At 42.8% G+C, this 16,816-nt stretch overlaps 2 protein-coding genes across 4 annotated transcripts in view; both read left to right on the top strand.

The window, feature by feature from the left end:
• Positions 1-10,425, top strand: part of camk2a (calcium/calmodulin-dependent protein kinase II alpha) — a 31,324-nt gene extending 20,899 nt beyond the window's left edge. The window contains exons 13-18 of one of the 2 annotated variants that reach the window (XM_020633276.3): positions 1,537-1,574; positions 2,607-2,655; positions 3,541-3,616; positions 3,770-3,864; positions 4,805-5,033; positions 5,417-10,425. In XM_020633276.3, coding sequence (XP_020488932.1) covers positions 1,537-1,574; positions 2,607-2,655; positions 3,541-3,616; positions 3,770-3,864; positions 4,805-5,033; positions 5,417-5,420 — 491 coding nt within the window. In that variant the 3' untranslated portion in view covers positions 5,421-10,425. Of the gene's footprint in view, positions 1-1,536; positions 1,575-2,606; positions 2,656-3,540; positions 3,617-3,769; positions 3,865-4,804; positions 5,051-5,416 lie in introns of both variants that reach the window. The other variant, XM_020633277.3, reaches the window with a different exon arrangement.
• A 1,034-nt stretch (positions 10,426-11,459) lies between these two features.
• rps14 (ribosomal protein S14) lies at positions 11,460-16,232 on the top strand. Of its 2 annotated transcripts, none has more exons than XM_065962665.1 (5): positions 11,460-11,648; positions 14,606-14,757; positions 15,119-15,280; positions 15,518-15,594; positions 16,124-16,232. In XM_065962665.1, exons 1-5 carry the CDS (start codon positions 11,475-11,477, stop codon positions 16,189-16,191), a joined length of 633 nt encoding a protein of 210 aa, XP_065818737.1. In that variant the 5' UTR covers positions 11,460-11,474; the 3' UTR covers positions 16,192-16,232. The 2 variants fall into 2 exon arrangements, with proteins under 2 accessions (XP_065818737.1, XP_020488919.2); XM_020633263.3 differs by lacking the exon at positions 11,460-11,648 and adding an exon at positions 13,322-13,427.
• The last annotated feature ends 584 nt before the right edge of the window (positions 16,233-16,816 follow it).

Below are 16,816 nucleotides of genomic sequence, written 5' to 3'. Positions count from 1 at the left end.
ACCAAATTACTGATTACAAACAGGAGTTGCTGATCTACTGCTGCCTCACAATCATTGTTGTCATTACTGTAAATAACTGAAGCTAACATTCACCGGTGTGGCTGTTTAAAGAGCGACCGTGTTAACTTGTGACTTTCAGCTAAATGCGTCCATGGTTGTCATGGTTACAGTCATATATGATTTGTGTTTTTGACGTTACAATAAAAAAACTTGACAAAGCATCATTCGTAAGAACACTTTCTGTCTTTAACATCTGTTGTAACCACTACGACCACAGACGCATTACGCTCAAAGGAACCAGTTAACATGGTGACTTTTTAAAACGTTACACCGGTGTTATAAAAACAACAGAACCATCATCTTTGTACAAAGTCAGTAGATGTGAGTTCTTAGAGGCCATGAGGACTCAGAAGACGTGTCTGTGATCATACATCACCACAGGAAGTCCTTCATGTTAAGCAGCTTTTCACAATAAAATGCTTCCAGGAGAGCAGAGACAGACATTTTGTCTCGTTATTCAGTAATCTCTACAGGGGGCGCTATACTCTCAATCAGGCTGTCTGATCCATCTGCCCGTGTAAGCGCAATGTTTGGATGTTAACAGAAACTTAAAGAACAGAAAATATAATAATTTATAAAATTCTGTGAGGTCTGATCTGTGTTTTTATGAATGTAGCCTGGTGTGTGTGTAGAGAGTGATGTCACAGCTGTTTGTGGTTAACAACAAAAAGGTCTCAATAACAACCTGAGCCTGTGTGTGTGTGTGTGTGTGTGTGTGTGTGTGTGTGTGTGTGTGTGTGTGTGTGTGTGTGTGTGTGTGTGTGTGTTATCTCTGCTCTGTGGCCCCTGGGCCTCATCTGTCTGTCAGCAGGAATGTGTTTCTGCTCTTCAACTATCAGCAGCTTCGACTAAATTTAACCTCCACCCTCTGACTGACCCCGCCCACCCCACCCCATCCCACGCCACCCCCACCTGTCTGCCTGTTTCACTGCTGCAGGTCTGCAGCACTGACTCTCTGTCAGTCACTGCACACAGACAGAGAGACGGACAGACAGACAGACAGACAGACAGACAGACAGGCAGACAGACAGACAGACAGACAGACATACAGACAGGCAGACGGACATACAGACAGACAGACAGGCAGACGGACATACAGACAGACAGACAGACAGACAGACAGACAGACAGACAAACAGACGAGTTCACAAAGGAGTCTGATGATTTTTTCTTCTGAAACTTTAGACTGAAAAACCAACTTTTCTCTTTACTTTGACACGTTTTACTTCCTGTTCATCTTCTTCTTCTTCTTCCTTTGTTTATCCTCTCTATCTCTATTTGTTTTCTTGCCTTGGTACTATTCACTCCGTGGTTTGACCTCCTCTGAACAGTCTCCTGTCCATCTTGTATCTGGGCAGTAAAGCGTAGAGGTTTGCAAGGTTGTCGGCACGATGCCGTCGCTCCTCCTTTCTGCGTTTGTTCCTTTCTTTCTCACTCTGCTGCTTCTCTTTCTCTTCCTCCTCATCCCTCGTTCAGGAGGAAAGAGCGGGAACAAGAAGGCTGACGGTGTCAAGGTAACCATGTTATTATTATTATTATTTAAATTCCCATCAGCCTCTGCCGTGCTTTGTTTACTGCTACTTAGCGCGTACTTGCATCCTAACATGCTAAACATTATAACTGCTGAACATCAGTACGTTATCATGTGTTATGATTAGCATGTTAGCTTGCTGTTATTAGCATTTACCTCAACATGATAGGAATAACATAAATAAACTAGATTTAAACAGAAACTAAATCCGACACTTCAGGGACGAGGCTCACGTGTTCAGTATCAGTCAGAATAACGACCTCACGGACGCCATTTTCACATCATGTGACAGAACGCCACTCAGCTGTATCGCCCCCAGTGTCAACATCCAGTATCCGTCACTCTCTCCCGTATAGGAACTGTCCCGCAGAGCGCCCCCTACAGGCCTGGAGTACTTCTGTTTAAAAGGCTGAACTTGCAGCGTTTGTCTTTTAGCTGTTGTTTCTGAATGTTTGTTTTTCACTTGTTTCTGTATCTGCAGCGCGTTTGGTTCTCTAGCAGCGCGTTTCAGACGTTTCAGTTGTTTTAAAAGTTTTCAGTTAAAATGTTCATCGTTTCTGAATATGCTGCACGTTTTTCTGACTGTACATCGTTTCAGCTGTTGCCCAGCCTTGCACCTACCCGCCACCGTATATAGGATACTACATTATTAAACTATCTGAGATTGTATTGTCTGAAACCACGTGGTAAACTGGACCTTAGATCGGACCCAAACACAGTCAGATTGACATGAACACTATGCGGACACACACACAATCCTTGAACAAAGTCAAACCCTGAAACTGTCTACTACAAACCTCAGCTGACCTCTGTGATCCTGATGACAGGTTCACAGTTGGCTTTTATGATGTAGGTGTGGAGCTGTGACATCATATCCAGTATGACATCATCATCATCACATGAAGGTGATGGAGCTGTCTGAGGATCAGGGAGTGTGTTCATTCAGCAGGAGAAGAAGATGCTCTGAATCATCACAGAGACGGATTAAGATGATCATGCTTTTGTTTTTGTGTAGGAGTCATCTGAGAGCACAAACACCACCATTGAGGATGAAGACACCCGAGGTACACGCACACACGCACGCACGCACGCACGCACGCACGCACGCACGCACGCACACACACACACACGCGCACACACACACACACAGTGTTTACTATTTACATTGATTGACAGATGAACAAAGACATAAAGAAACGTCAGCTGTGTGAATGTGATCTCTGTTTTGGCTTCACTTTTAAAAACACATTCACAACAGCAGAACGACACGCTTACCTGTACAGAGAGAGACCCACAGAGCGCTGTCACTCACACCCGCAGTACCAGGGGGAGACACCAGGGGGAGACATCAGGGGGAAAGAAGGAGACAACAGGAGGAGACACCAGGGGGAGATACCAGGGAAATCCACCAGGGGGAGACATCAGGGGGAGACACAAAGGGGAAAGAGGGAGACACCAGGAGGAGACACCAGGGTGTGACATCAGGGGGAGATACCAGGGAAATCCACCAGGGGGAGACATCAGGGGGAGACACAAAGGGGAAAGAGGGAGACACCAGGAGGAGACACCAGGGGGAGACATCAGGGGGAAATAGGGAGACACCAGGGGGAGACACCAGGGGGAGACATCAGGGGGAAATAGGGAGACACCAGGGGGAGACACCAGGGGGAAAGAGGGAGACACCAGGAGGAGACACCAGGGGGAGACACCAGGGGGAAAGAGGGAGACACCAGGAGGAGACACCAGGGGGAGACACCAGGGGGAAAGAGGGAGACACCAGGAGGAGACACCAGGGGGAGACACCAGGGGGAAAGAGGGAGACACCAGGAGGAGACACCAGGGGGAGACTGAACGTCCTGTAACAAGATCTTATTCAACAGATGTTAAAACAACAACCTGCCTTATTTTATTTAATGTGTTTTATTATTATTATTATTTTCAAATGTCAGTGAGGAAGCAGGACATCATTAAAGTCACGGAGCAACTTATCGAGGCGATCAGCAACGGAGACTTTGAGAGCTACACGTATGTAACACACACACTCACAAACACACACACGCACAGACTCTCACTAACACACAAACACACACAAACACACACACAGACACACACAAACATAATCAAATACCATATATTTTCAGTCTCACTCTTATTGTGAAAGTGTGACTGCACCCACAGGAAGATGTGTGACCCGGCAGTGACAGCATTCGAGCCCGAGGCGTTGGGCAATCTGGTCGAAGGCCTTGACTTCCATCGCTTTTATTTTGAAAACTGTGAGTGGAATATCACGTCCTGATTGTTTTTTTGTTGTTATTGAGCTGTCTGTGGCCATGTTTGTAGTCCCTATTATAACTGCTGACTGCATTCATGTTTGTAGTCCCAGTTGTCCTGGCTATCTGAGGCCATTTTTGTAGTCCCTGTGGTACCAGGGTTAGGGTTAGGTCAGCCTATTTGTAGTCCTTGCTGTCCTGGCTGTCCTGGCTGTCTGAGACCATGTTTGTAGTCCCTGTGGTCCGAGCAGTACAGCTGTGTTTGAAGTCCATGTCATGCCATCTGTCTGCACCCATGTTTGTAGTCCCTGTTGTCCCGGCTGTCTGTGACCATTGCTGCGTTCCATTTGATCTCAGAAGTTAAATAGTCTGAGTTGCCAGTCTGATACGTCATCAGGAATGCCCCCCTGAAGTTGGAATCTGACTCTGGAACTCAGAGAACATTCAGTAGCCCGAGTTAAAAATGGCTGCTTCATGCATCAACCATAACGTATATCAGCAGCATAGTCCTTTTTTTGTGATTAAATCAATCACACCGATAGTATCGTGTTAGTTTTATCTGTGGTCAAACAACAAAACAAAGGTACTACAGGAGGTGTCCATACTGCTTGTCCGACTTGCAACTGGAACACAGTCAACTCGGGTGTGACGTCATTCCCAGGTCCGAGATCTGAGTTCCAAGGTAAATGGAACACAGCAGTAGTCCCTGTTGTCCCGGCTGTGTGAGGCCATGTTGGTAGTCCCTGTTGTCTCGGCTGTGTGATGCCATGTTGGTAGTCCCTGTTGTCCCGGCTGTGTGATGCCATGTTGGTAGTCCCTGTTGTCCCAGCTGTGTGAGGCCATGTTGGTAGTCCCTGTTGTCCCGGCTGTGTGAGGCCATGTTGGTAGTCCCTGTTGTCTCAGCTGTCCTACATGTACAGGTAACGTCTCTCTGTCCCCTTAGTGTGGTCAAAGAACAGTAAACCTGTCCATACCACCATCCTGAACCCGCACATCCACCTTGTTGGAGAAGAGGCCGCCTGCATCGCCTACATCAGAGTCACTCAGTATATCGATGCCAACGGCACACCACGCACCGCCCAATCAGAGGAGACCAGGGTGTGGCATCGGCGCGACGGCAAGTGGCAGATTGTCCATTTCCACCGCTCAGGCTCCGCCTCCACGCTCAGCAAGTAAGAGCAGTTCACAGGTCAGTTCATGACAAGTCACAGGTCAGTTTATAACAAGGTCAGTTTATAACATGTCACAGGTCAGTTTATAACAGGTCACAGGTCAGTTTATAACAAGTCACAGGTCAGTTTATAACAAGTCACAGATCAGTTTATAACAAGTCACAGGTCAGTTTATAACAAGTCACAGGTCAGTTTATAACAAGTCACAGGTCAGTTTATAACAAGTCACAGGTCAGTTTATAACAAGTCACAGGTCAGTTTATAACATGTCACAGGTCAGTTTATAACAAGTCACAGGTCAGTTTATAACAAGGTCAGTTTATAACATGTCACAGGTCAGTTTATAACAAGTCACAGGTCTAATTTTTTTTTTTTTGTTCTAGTTAATTATCGGTGTGGGCAGCTCTTCGATGGTTCATCTGTCGCCTTGACAACTGATTGATTGACAGCAGGCCAGGCATCTGAACCCAACCATTGTGGATTTAGTTTGAGAAAAACAAGATAGAGCATGAAGAGGGCGGGGACAGAAAGCCGTGAACTGCACTACCAACCAACCAGCTTCCTCCTATCAGCTCATCTGGACTTCAGTCACGCTCCCACCTCATAATTAGCCAATCAGCTGCACAACAGAGATTGTAATAGAGAACAAACCATATGACGTAGTTTTGTAGGCCAACCCGGAAGTAGCATCGCCATAGGGTCTAACGAGAATTTGCCTATGGGATTTTTGCATTGGATTTTGGATCATTGCAGAAAATAAGCTCTGTGGCTAACACACTTTTCTGATGCGTAGGCATTTTGTTCAGCAGGATAATCTTCACAATTGAACACCATTTTTATTTAGTTTGAAGCGTTAATGCAGCCGACAGAAGTAAAAAGCTAACGTTATGCTATAGCTACACCACGGTCGGATGATTGTGACGTCACTCTCGTTTTGCTTCAGACGATCTCCAATAAACTAATCCGCATATCTTAATAAATGATTTAATATTTGCCTTAACCCAAAGATTAAACCTACAGGAGACATCACAGACTAGTGAGAGAGTTCCCGGTGTTTGTGTCCGGCGTGATGACGTTTAATGTCCCCGACAACCACTGTAGTCTCATTTAGCCACTTGTTAGCAACCGCTTTTTTAAGGACGCATAAAAACTTCAAATTCACAAGTGGGGGTAATACCTAACATTGTTTATGTGGTCTAACAAAACTCCAACAACTCTTAAGCTTGTGTTAACCACAGACTTTATTTCAGGCGTCTAACCACAAACCCATTCACAATTCCCATCGACTTTTAGACGTTAGACCCCATGGCGCTCAAATACTAACGTACTTCTGGGTTTTAGGAATCATTCCTGTGGCGCTCTATACTGTGTGGAAACCTCATATCTCCAGCTTATCTCACTTTCTGTTTCAGGTTGATTGACAGGAGACACGCCCCCATTAAAAAGACAAAACTTGAAAAAAAAATGATGAACTTATGGATTCTTCATTAACTCTGAATAAAGAATCAATCTGACATTTATATGAACTGTTGAGTTAATTATTATTAGTTAAATATTATTAAGTCAAATAATTAAAACATGCTTTAAGATTTAAATCTATTTTAATGCAAAATAAACAATAACTATCTAAATAGTTTCAATGTTTATAAAAATGTTTCCACGGAAACGATCTATTAAAAAATATATTATAATATAATTAAAATGTCCTTTTTTCCTCTTTCCTCGGTGGAAGGAGAAAGAGGTGCTCTGGAGATACAAGGTTTCCACCTGGAAGTGGATAGTAGTATATAATGTCAGCCGTCGTCATGGTTACTGATTGTTTTAATGAGACCCATTATCTCCTGGTTACAGCCAGGGTAGCCCAGAGATGTGTTGTGACAAGGAGATATTTGGGTCAGAAACTGAGCTCAGCATCAATAACATCAGCATCTTAAAACAGGAGAACGAAATAAAGATCATCAATTAATTTATATATTTAATTACAATTCTAATAACGTCCAGAACGCTAACATTTATTTGTTGGTCGCTCGTCTCTGCTTCCATCGGGCTCAGAGAGCTCATCAATCTTCCATCTTTCGCTCACCTGAGATCTTCCATCAACAGTCACCACACCCCCACCACCACCTGACCGCAACCCCGCCCAATCACCTGCCAGGTGTCTTAACGAGCTGGTCCATACCAAGGTACCTTAACAAGCTTTCTCTCTGGTTCATGGGCTCCAATATGGAAAAGATATCGAAAACTAGAGAGAGAATGAAGCTTCTAAGAGAGGAAGGAAGGAAGGAAGAGAGAGAGAAGAAGGAAGGAAGGAAGGAAGGAAGGAAGGAAGGAAATAAGAGAGAGAGGGAGGAAGGAAGGAAGGAAGGAAGGAAGAGAGGGGGGAAAGGTTGATAAAGAGAAAAGAGATTAAATTACTTAAATTGTAATTGAAAACAGACAGCCAATAAGATTCAGTGCTCAGTTCAGCGTCATCTGTACGGAGATCCAGAGGGGACAAAAGTTTGATAATAATTATAGTATACATTCAGGCTGAAGGTTTAAATGAAAAAAGATGGCACGGAATTCATTGCATCATCAGCCAATAAGATCAAGCTTTTCTTACAGAAGTAAGAAGTAAAGATATAAATAAATTCAGTTGGATGGGAAGCAGGTGTTTGTCTCCTCTGAGCCTCCGTATGACGGATCTGTGACTCTGGCGTTCCCGTTGTGTGGGTCCGTTGGCGGTGTGGTCGCTGTGTGAAACCTCATATCTCTGTTTGTTTTATTCTTTAATCTTCACGGGGCCTTAAGTCTGATTCAAATTTAAACCTCCATTCTTGAATGTGACACGGAGATGAAGCCGCTCGTTCAGAGTCGCTGTTTTCAAAGGTTTTAATGGTGGTTTCCTGGAGATACGAGGTTTTGGAGCCATGGCGGCGTAGTGAAAGGGTTCTGTACGGAGAGCTTCTTTCTCTGCAGTAATGGTGTTTACTTTCTGTACAGACGATGTGATTCTCTGCATGCACGATTTGTGTTTTGTGTTTCGGCTTCGGCCTCTGCTGTGTTTTGGCGTTCGCGGCTGCCATCTTGGTTTCAGCTCTCTGGGGACTTGGCTCTCGCTAACGAGACTTAGCTCTCGTTAGCTTTGTTAGCATTCCTCATTGGGAGCTGTGGTGTGAGCTAGCCGCGAGCTAACAAAACACCGGCAGTGCCGTCTTTGATATTCTGCGATTGTTGACCCTTTGTGTTCGTCTCAGAGGCTTTGAGCAGCTTTTTACCGTCAGGGGAATGTAGAACTTTGTACAATCAGATTCTTACGAGGATGACGATATTATTATGATTATTATGATTATTATTCTCAATATATATCGCGTTTGTATATTTAAAGCTTTTTAGTGTTGGACTCCAGTGCTCCGCTCATGTGAATCACCCTGTAGAGACCACATGTAGAGTGTTTTACCGGCTTTATTTTTGTTAGTATGATATGCAGTATAGCGTGTGACACGAGTTCCCTTAGCAACGCTGAATGTGTTCGCCACGGCGCTGTTGCCTTTATTTTACTTGACATCTTGGCACCCTTGGCGTCCCGTCTTAGAAACACTGACAGCATGACATGTTCGAGTGAAATATCATTCAATTGAAATATCGTTAAAAGGTCATAAATAAAAACAAAACATTTGCTAACTCCCGTGTTGGCGAGTAAATTTCATTTGTTTTCTTAAAATCACAACGTAATTCTCTCGTTATCTCGGGATAACAAGCTCGTTTTCCCGTCACAACCAGTCAATTTCTGGAGATCACAAGAAAAACGACTAAAATGAACACGTCATCCTGTTGAAGCAGCTTTAGGTGAACGAGATCAAGTCAAGAAAACAGATCACAGAAAAACTGATTCAAATAAAACGTACGGCTGCATGTCTGCTAAGGGCTCCCGTAACGTTCCCGCTCATGTTTCTACTCGTCACCTAAACTTGACCGTCTCTAAAAACGTGTGCTGTGAAAAAGCCACAGCTCTGATGTGTGAACGTGGGCGTGACTCAGTATGACCTCAGACGGGACGCCAAGTGGCGGCTGCAGACTGAATGGCTGTTTTCTACAGTAGACTTCTGTGTGTTTTCTAAAACTCACCTTAAACCTTTTCTGACACTTGAAAGTTTGATTTATCGTCGGTGGAAGTCTTTGAGACGCTGCCTGCAAATATCTGAGATGTCATTTTTTAAACTATTTGGTGTTAATGCTTGAAACTGAAGAATTCATCTTAAGCAGATTTATTCTACAAACCGATGCTACAATGTTTTCCCTGTTTTTACCAGATGTTCAGTGGGTGTGGCTGCTTTATATATATCCTCATCAACGCAAATCAGCGACTTCCAACCATCGAATGTCAGTCTGTAATAACAAAGAGACGATTCAGGATTTCTCTTATTGTCCTCTCAGACTGACGAGTTCATGTTTTCACTTGATGCTAAAAGCGTCAAGGTGGAAGTCTCTGTTTGAAACTGCAGCAATGAGAGACAGGAAACAGGAGGAGGAGCTTCAGACCTGCAGAAACTGTTAGCATGGTTAGCATCATCCATAGCTACAAGAGCTAATCTGTATTTAATAGCATGTGTGGGTCAGGATGCTAATAGTGATGAACTGATGAGACTGTTTCAGGGCTCCTTGATGTTTAAACATGTTGCTTCTTCTGCAAGCTAACAAGCTATCCAGGTGTCAGGGTTCAAGTTTTGGGCTTCAATGAATTTTGTTTTTGTTTATATAATTTAAATAGTCACAGTGTGAATAAACAGAGCGGAGTCATGCTAACATTAGCTAGCCATCCTGCCAAAAACACAGACTTTTTATTATTTAGTTATTTATTTTTAAATATTTTTATTTGATGTGAAGTTTCAATCAGCTTTGGTATCAACATTGCTTAAAACCCGAACTTTATTTTGAAGGTTTGAATCAGAACTTTGGTCTGAAGCTCCTCTCAGATTATTTTGGGATTTTCTTCACGAACAGAAATCAAAACAAAAATAATCCATGACTCAGATATCCAACACTAAGAATCATGTTTACACTTGTGGATATTAAAACGTTTTATTGACTTTTTATTTCTGTCAGAATAAATCCAGACGCTCTCCTCTGTTTCCTGTCTCCGTGTTGGCGCTCTGCAGAACCAATAATCAGCTCGTTCATTCACTCAGCTTTTCTACTTTGATAAATATTGTTCTGTATTAACTGAAGCTGCATGCTCCGTGTGTAACCGTGTGTGTGTGTGTGTGTGTGTGTGTGTGTGTGTGTGTGTGTGAGTGTGTGTGTGAGAGAGAGGGGGTGTTTTTATTTTATTTTTTTTGTAGTTTTTTGGAGTATTTCTTCTTCTTCTGCATCGTGTTTAAAGTGTTTCTGTAAATAAACGGAGGTGATCAAATGCTGCTTCTGATTGGTCTGTTCATGATAACACACAAAGAGATCCTGAACGGGAAGCAACGAGCTGTGAGTGTGTAGTAGCCATTTTATGTTTATCGTTGGCATGTGATATAATTATAGATTTAACTTGATATATTATTTTGAACACTAGGGACACTGAATGCACGGGGGGGGGTATATATACCGACTGACAGGAAGGGGAAGGCCCAGGTATGGGGAGCACATACGGTTCTACATTTACAGTTCCACATTTAACTGGAAATTATATGTTTTGCATCTCCATCAATTAATTTCAATAAACCTTCAACTCAACTATAATAACGGCTGGAAAGTCATTGGGAAACATTGGAACATTGCCATTCCAGGGTGTAATGGCGTCCTTGTTTAAAGCAGTAACAGAAACATTATTACATCACATGCACAACAACGTGTAACAGTTTATATCTGTGTGTCGTATAGAGGACACGATACAATACTTTAAATAATTTATAGATAAAAACATATATCACTGCCAATGAGGATGTTCAGTACGTTATCTCAGATATAACGCTGAGTAAAGAGTCAAAGGGACGTTAAAGCAGCAGTTTAAAAACATGATTTATGTCACCTTCATTTCTGTGAAAATGTTGCGTCTGTCTCTTTAAGAACCCCCCTTCCTCTAAAAGCCAACTCTCTCCTGATTGGGCAGCTCTCCGGAAGCTGACAAGCGGAGAACTCAGCATTATAACAACATGACCATATAAGGAAATAAAAAAATTGTGATGTCACAAAATCTCCATGGTGGAAAAAACTGTGCGCTGACGACTGAGGGATGACTCACACGTGTTTATGAGAGAGGCGTGGATATAAAGCAATCAGTGCGAATCCGTCTGCAGACGCCTGGATCAGGACAAATGGAGCCGCTCTGTAGGCCGGTCACAAAGTTATGAACCAGCTAACTGAGGTTTCGCTTCCTGTCCCGCATGCTGTGTTTAGCGTCTTAACACTCACAAGACTTTGAGTTTGACCTTTAACCTCTAACGAAAGTAACCTGAGCTCATCAGTTAGCATATGTTAGCTCACGAGGAGAAAACATCAACGTCTGAAGTCTCTGCAGTGACGTACAGTCCTTTCCAGAAGTCCGTCTGTACGCTTCACAGAGAAGTGATTACAATTCTACAATTCTACAATTCACTTAGCAGACGCTTTTATCAAAAGCGACATACATCAGAGAAGCCAACACCAGTAAGTACAACACAAGCAAGGATCTAGAAAAAAGGGAACAATGTCAGTAAGAGCAAACGATCAGCTTTGAGTCTGATTGGACACACAGGTGCTGACAGGAAGTGACCAGAGGCAAAGCACAACATTGACGGCAGTTCTTGAGAGCTCTAATCAGTATAGAAACCATCTTATAAGTCGTCCTTATCCAACAAAAACCTTAGTCACAACCATCATCATCATCAATAATATGGAGACCATCATCATTAAGTTAGTAGGTATTCATGAAAGAGCTGGGCCTTTAGCTTTTTCTTAAAGGTGCAGAGAGACTCTGCAGATCGAATGGAGTTTGGAAGTTCATTCCACCACCGGGGGGCGACAGAGGAGAAGAGTCTATTCAGAGACTTAGGACCCTGTTGTGAAGGTTGGATCAGACGCCTTTCATTGGCAGAGCGTAGTGGGCAGGAGGGAGTGTAGACCTGGATGAGAGAGTTAAAGTAAGGAGGAGCCGTTTTTGTCGCTGTTTTGTAAGCGAGCAGCAGAGTTTTAAATTTGATGCGAGCAGTAACTGGGAGCCAGTGTAAGGAGATGAACAGCGGAATGACGTGCTCTTTTAGGAAGGTTGAAGACCAGTCGTGCTGCTGCATTTTGTATCAGGTTTGATAGTGTATGTAGGAAGACCTGCCAGTAGATAGTTGCAATAGTTGATGCGTGATATCACAAACGAGCTGTGTAGTATGTTCTGACAGGTAAGGTCTGATCTTCCTGATGTTGATTAAACACAACAACAGACATAAAGCCAAACCTGAGCTAAGATGCCCCAGGGGAGCCGTTACAGTTCAACATGACACCGATTATTTATGGAGCATTATGTTGGGTCAGTCAATAAAAGTGAACAATTAACTAAAGTGATAGGTGTGTGATCCAGAACTCTGGCTTATTATTAGACTAAATTATGTTGTATTATTTTAAATATGATGTTGTCGATGGCGCTCTTCTGGTTTCTTGAATGTTTTCTTGTTTGTCATCATGTTTCTCTTTTTGTTCTTGAGAAGCTAAAGACAATTTTCGGCTGTGGACTAATAAAGTTCTGTCCTATTCTCTGTATTCTCCTGTCTCTTTGAAAAGTTATAAACATGAGGGCATTTTATTTTGAAATGACGCACTGGTTATTATATTTGATCACTTCCTTAAAGTAAAGGAATATACTGGATTCAACGATCAGTTTGAATCATATCGAATCGTTCTGTGATTTAACAAATCGTATCGTGAAGGAGCGATTCACACAGTGAACATAAACATCACTGGAAATCTAATCGGACGCTAACTCTTCAATAAGTTAGAATATTTACTGATTTATAACATTTCGTCTGAATCTATAATATTTATATATTAGAGATTTAATATAAGGTCTGAATTATGCAGCAGCACAATACCATCTCTTTAAGTTTAATTGACTTATTATTTCTTCTCATCAGAGATGAAAATAGAAAACGTGATTGATTAGAGATTCTTTGAACATTTAAGAGATAAATGAAACTAAATCATCATAAAATAATTATTGTGTTCTTTAAATGGAAAACAATCTTCAGAAGTTGTTCTTGAGTTATTTAGGCTATATAATCGTTTAAATTAAACACATCATCTTTAAATAAATAATAAAACGTTTAAAAGACTGTATTTACTTTAATAACCACGCGGGGGCAGCAGCAGCTGTTTCCCGCGCTGGATTTCCTCATCTTTGCCCCCGGAAGCGGAAACTCTTTCCTTTCTAGTTTGTGCTTCATACAGAGACACACAGAGGTGAGTTCTCCTCGGAGTTATATCTGATTTAATCTGATTAATAGGTGAACATCCGATGATTTAAAGTGTCTCTGGTTAATCTGTGAAGCATTTTGTGTCTGTCGGAGGAGAAATTGTTTCTCTGTGTGAAACTTGAACTCGCTTCTTGATGTTTTTCTGTCCGCGTTTGTGTCGGAGTTTCTGCATCATGTCGCCATCTTGGCTCCGAGTGGAGAGTACGGGAGTGGGATAAGTACATTAAATGATGACTATAATTGATTGATGAAAGTCCGTGGAGGCTGTCGGTGGTTTAAAGTGTCGTTTTGAGAAGTTCAGACCGTCAGAGATAAAAAGTATAAATAATAAAGCTGTCTGGGAGACGCTACGCTGCAGGTGAGAGCTAACATGCTAATGATAGCATAGCTGGAATATTCCCTCAGCTTTAAATCTGACCAGTAACGTTGAATGAATATTAAATGAGTCTATAACTACTGTTAAACTTACAATATTCACTGTTAGTGTTTGCATGTCTGTTAGCATGCCCGCCACCATGTGACCATTGTAAACCAGTGGTTCCATTACCGGACAGCTCAGGTTCAGAACTCGTACTTTAAAGTGTTGTGAGGTGTTTTGACTTCATGATAAAGGGGTCCGTGAACGCATCAGTGTGACAGCAATGCAGTTGAGGTTAACATTAGCCCGCTGTTTGTCTGTGGGGGAGAAATGTTCTCAGAGGGTTGAAATCTCCTGACAGACCAAGAAGAAAGTTTCCTCACTGTCAGGGAAACTCTGCTGTCTCCTGTGTGAAGCTGTGAGAGACTTAGAGACAGCACAGGCTTCAGGATCTCTTATCAAGTGTGAGCTCAAACAGCTGGATGTTTCACTCTGACTTCATCCAGAGTTTCTCCTCCAGCCTCCTGATGTGAGAACGCATCAGGATAGTTGGAACAGAAGAATATTGTCTGTTGATCAGCTGACTGATTGTGTTTACCTCAGTGTTTGTTTGAGTGAATTGACCAGTGAAGTGTCATCAGCAATCAGGCGAACACTCAGATTTACATAGTTATTTTAGGAAGTGACATCAGCAGCTGAAGAACACTAAACAGATTCAGTAAGGGAGAAGATCTCCTCATACTGATGAGCAGATTAGAAACGTTGATCTCTGCGTCTTCTGACGGTTTCTCCCTTCTCACCCTCAGACGATGGCTCCTCGTAAAGGTAAAGAGAAGAAGGAGGAGCAGGTCATCAGTCTGGGTCCTCAGGTGGCTGAAGGAGAAAACGTGTTTGGAGTTTGTCACATCTTCGCCTCCTTCAACGACACCTTCGTCCACGTCACCGACCTCTCCGGAAAGTAAGTCACACACACAGAACGCACTCCTAAACGCACATTTCTGCTGCACAGTGTGGAGATGCAGCACTGCTTTAGGAGCTCGTTCAGACAGAACTCCTCCTGAAGGTGCTGAATGATCTGTTGGCAGTCTGTAAACCATGTCAGCAGACTCTTCATGAAGATATTCACTAAATGTTTGAGCTGCAGCTTTTCTAAATGTTTCCCTGAACTCTGACGAAATTTCTTGAACATTTTCTGCTCCAGAGAAAAGAATAAATTAAAAAAGCCTCGATGAGGAAACTTTAAATTAAAAGCTCGTCTGAGCTCCATCACACAAGAAGTGTTTTTGTATCCACTCTTTGATTGGCTCATGTGTTTCCAGGGAGACAATCTGCCGTGTGACCGGTGGGATGAAGGTGAAGGCAGACAGAGACGAGTCGTCTCCGTATGCTGCCATGTTGGCTGCTCAGGATGTCGCTCAGCGCTGCAAAGAGCTCGGCATCACGGCGCTGCACATCAAGCTGAGGGCCACCGGGGGCAACAGGTAATGCATGCAGGCACACGAAGAGAGTGGAACATTTTAACAACCTCAGCAAATACTGATTGCAGTTCAGGGTTTACAAACATGTTGGAGATGTTTTTGTGCAATCTAGAGGGGGTGCAGGAGTCTTCTGTTTTTTGTCATGGTGACAATCAGTTATCTGAGTTTACAATGCTAGCATCATTACAGTCCTCACGCTGACAGTGAATCATTATTAACCTGGTGCTGGTTGTGTTTCAGGACAAAGACTCCTGGTCCTGGAGCTCAGTCTGCTCTCAGAGCTCTGGCTCGTTCAGGCATGAAGATTGGACGCATCGGTGAGTCAATCAACACACAAAGTCTGACCCTGACCATCAGTGTCTCCGTGGCAACAGTATATTAGTATTAACATCCTTAGAGGTCCAATTTGGTTCAGTACGGATTGGTCGGGTAAATCCTGATCTTGTTTGCATTTCCACGGCCAAGCGTACCCTGACTTCCTGGTAGGCAGGCACCCTTTAGACTCGGGCGGTACGCTTGGCGCCACAACATCAGTGAAGCTAAAAAGTAGGACGGTACAATTCCCAATAAATGTTTACTGAACTGGAGCACTATAGATTCAAATCTTTAAAACGACTTGTTGGTCTTAAATGAATAAAATACTTTGAGATGTCTGAAAACTCAAATCTGTGTTTCTTCCTCGTCCATGTGACCCTCAGGGAGTTATCAGCAGAGTTATTGTATTGGAAAACTGAAGTCTGTGAAGTTTGAGGAAAGGTCTTGTTTCTTTGAGGGTTTAGAAAGTGTGCTGTAACCCTGTTTTGACTGTTTCCTCTCCCTTTGTTTCTTCTTCGTTGGTGTCTATAGAGGACGTCACTCCGATCCCGTCAGACTCAACCAGGAGGAAGGGTGGTCGTCGTGGTCGCCGTCTGTAAACTGCAGCAAAGATTTTGTCAAAATAAACAGTTTAAATTCCCGTCTGTCTGCAGAGTCTGTCTTCAATAAGTGGTCTGGTTTCTCTTCCTCAGTCATGTTCACTGAAGGACGCTTGCTAAAGCTAACAGTTTGAAGAATAGAGTTCATTGCTGAATCACGTTTCTGTTTAAAACACATTTTAAAGGGGTTTTCAATACTTCTTAAGGGACCAATCAGTTGATGTGTAGTGAGTGAAATGAAGTGACCTTCCTATATGGTCAGACATTAAGGAAACATGCTATGTTGAAACGTGCTCAAACTAGATTCTGAGGACCTCATTGTTGGAACAATTTACCAAGTCATATTAGAAACAGCACCAGCTTCAATTCAATTAGAAAACAAATCATTTATGTCCTGCTTGGCCAATTAAGCAATGCACCATCATAACCATTCTCTGCCATAAGTGCTTAAATGTATTAAGTGTTGCAGCATATTATCCTCTTCAAGCCTTTTACTCTTCATGCACCTTGTTAGTTGGTGAAGTTGTGCCAGAAAATCTCACTCTGCTTCTTCAACAACTCTTTTTATTAAACAAAATGAAAAATAGACAGACCAACAGTCAATTCTTACTAAGCAGTGAAAGGT

The sequence above is a fragment of the Labrus bergylta genome, chromosome 14 (genome assembly GCF_963930695.1).
Source record: "Labrus bergylta chromosome 14, fLabBer1.1, whole genome shotgun sequence".
Lineage (NCBI taxonomy): Eukaryota > Metazoa > Chordata > Actinopteri > Labriformes > Labridae > Labrus > Labrus bergylta.
This window is presented reverse-complemented; position numbering and strand designations above follow the sequence as displayed.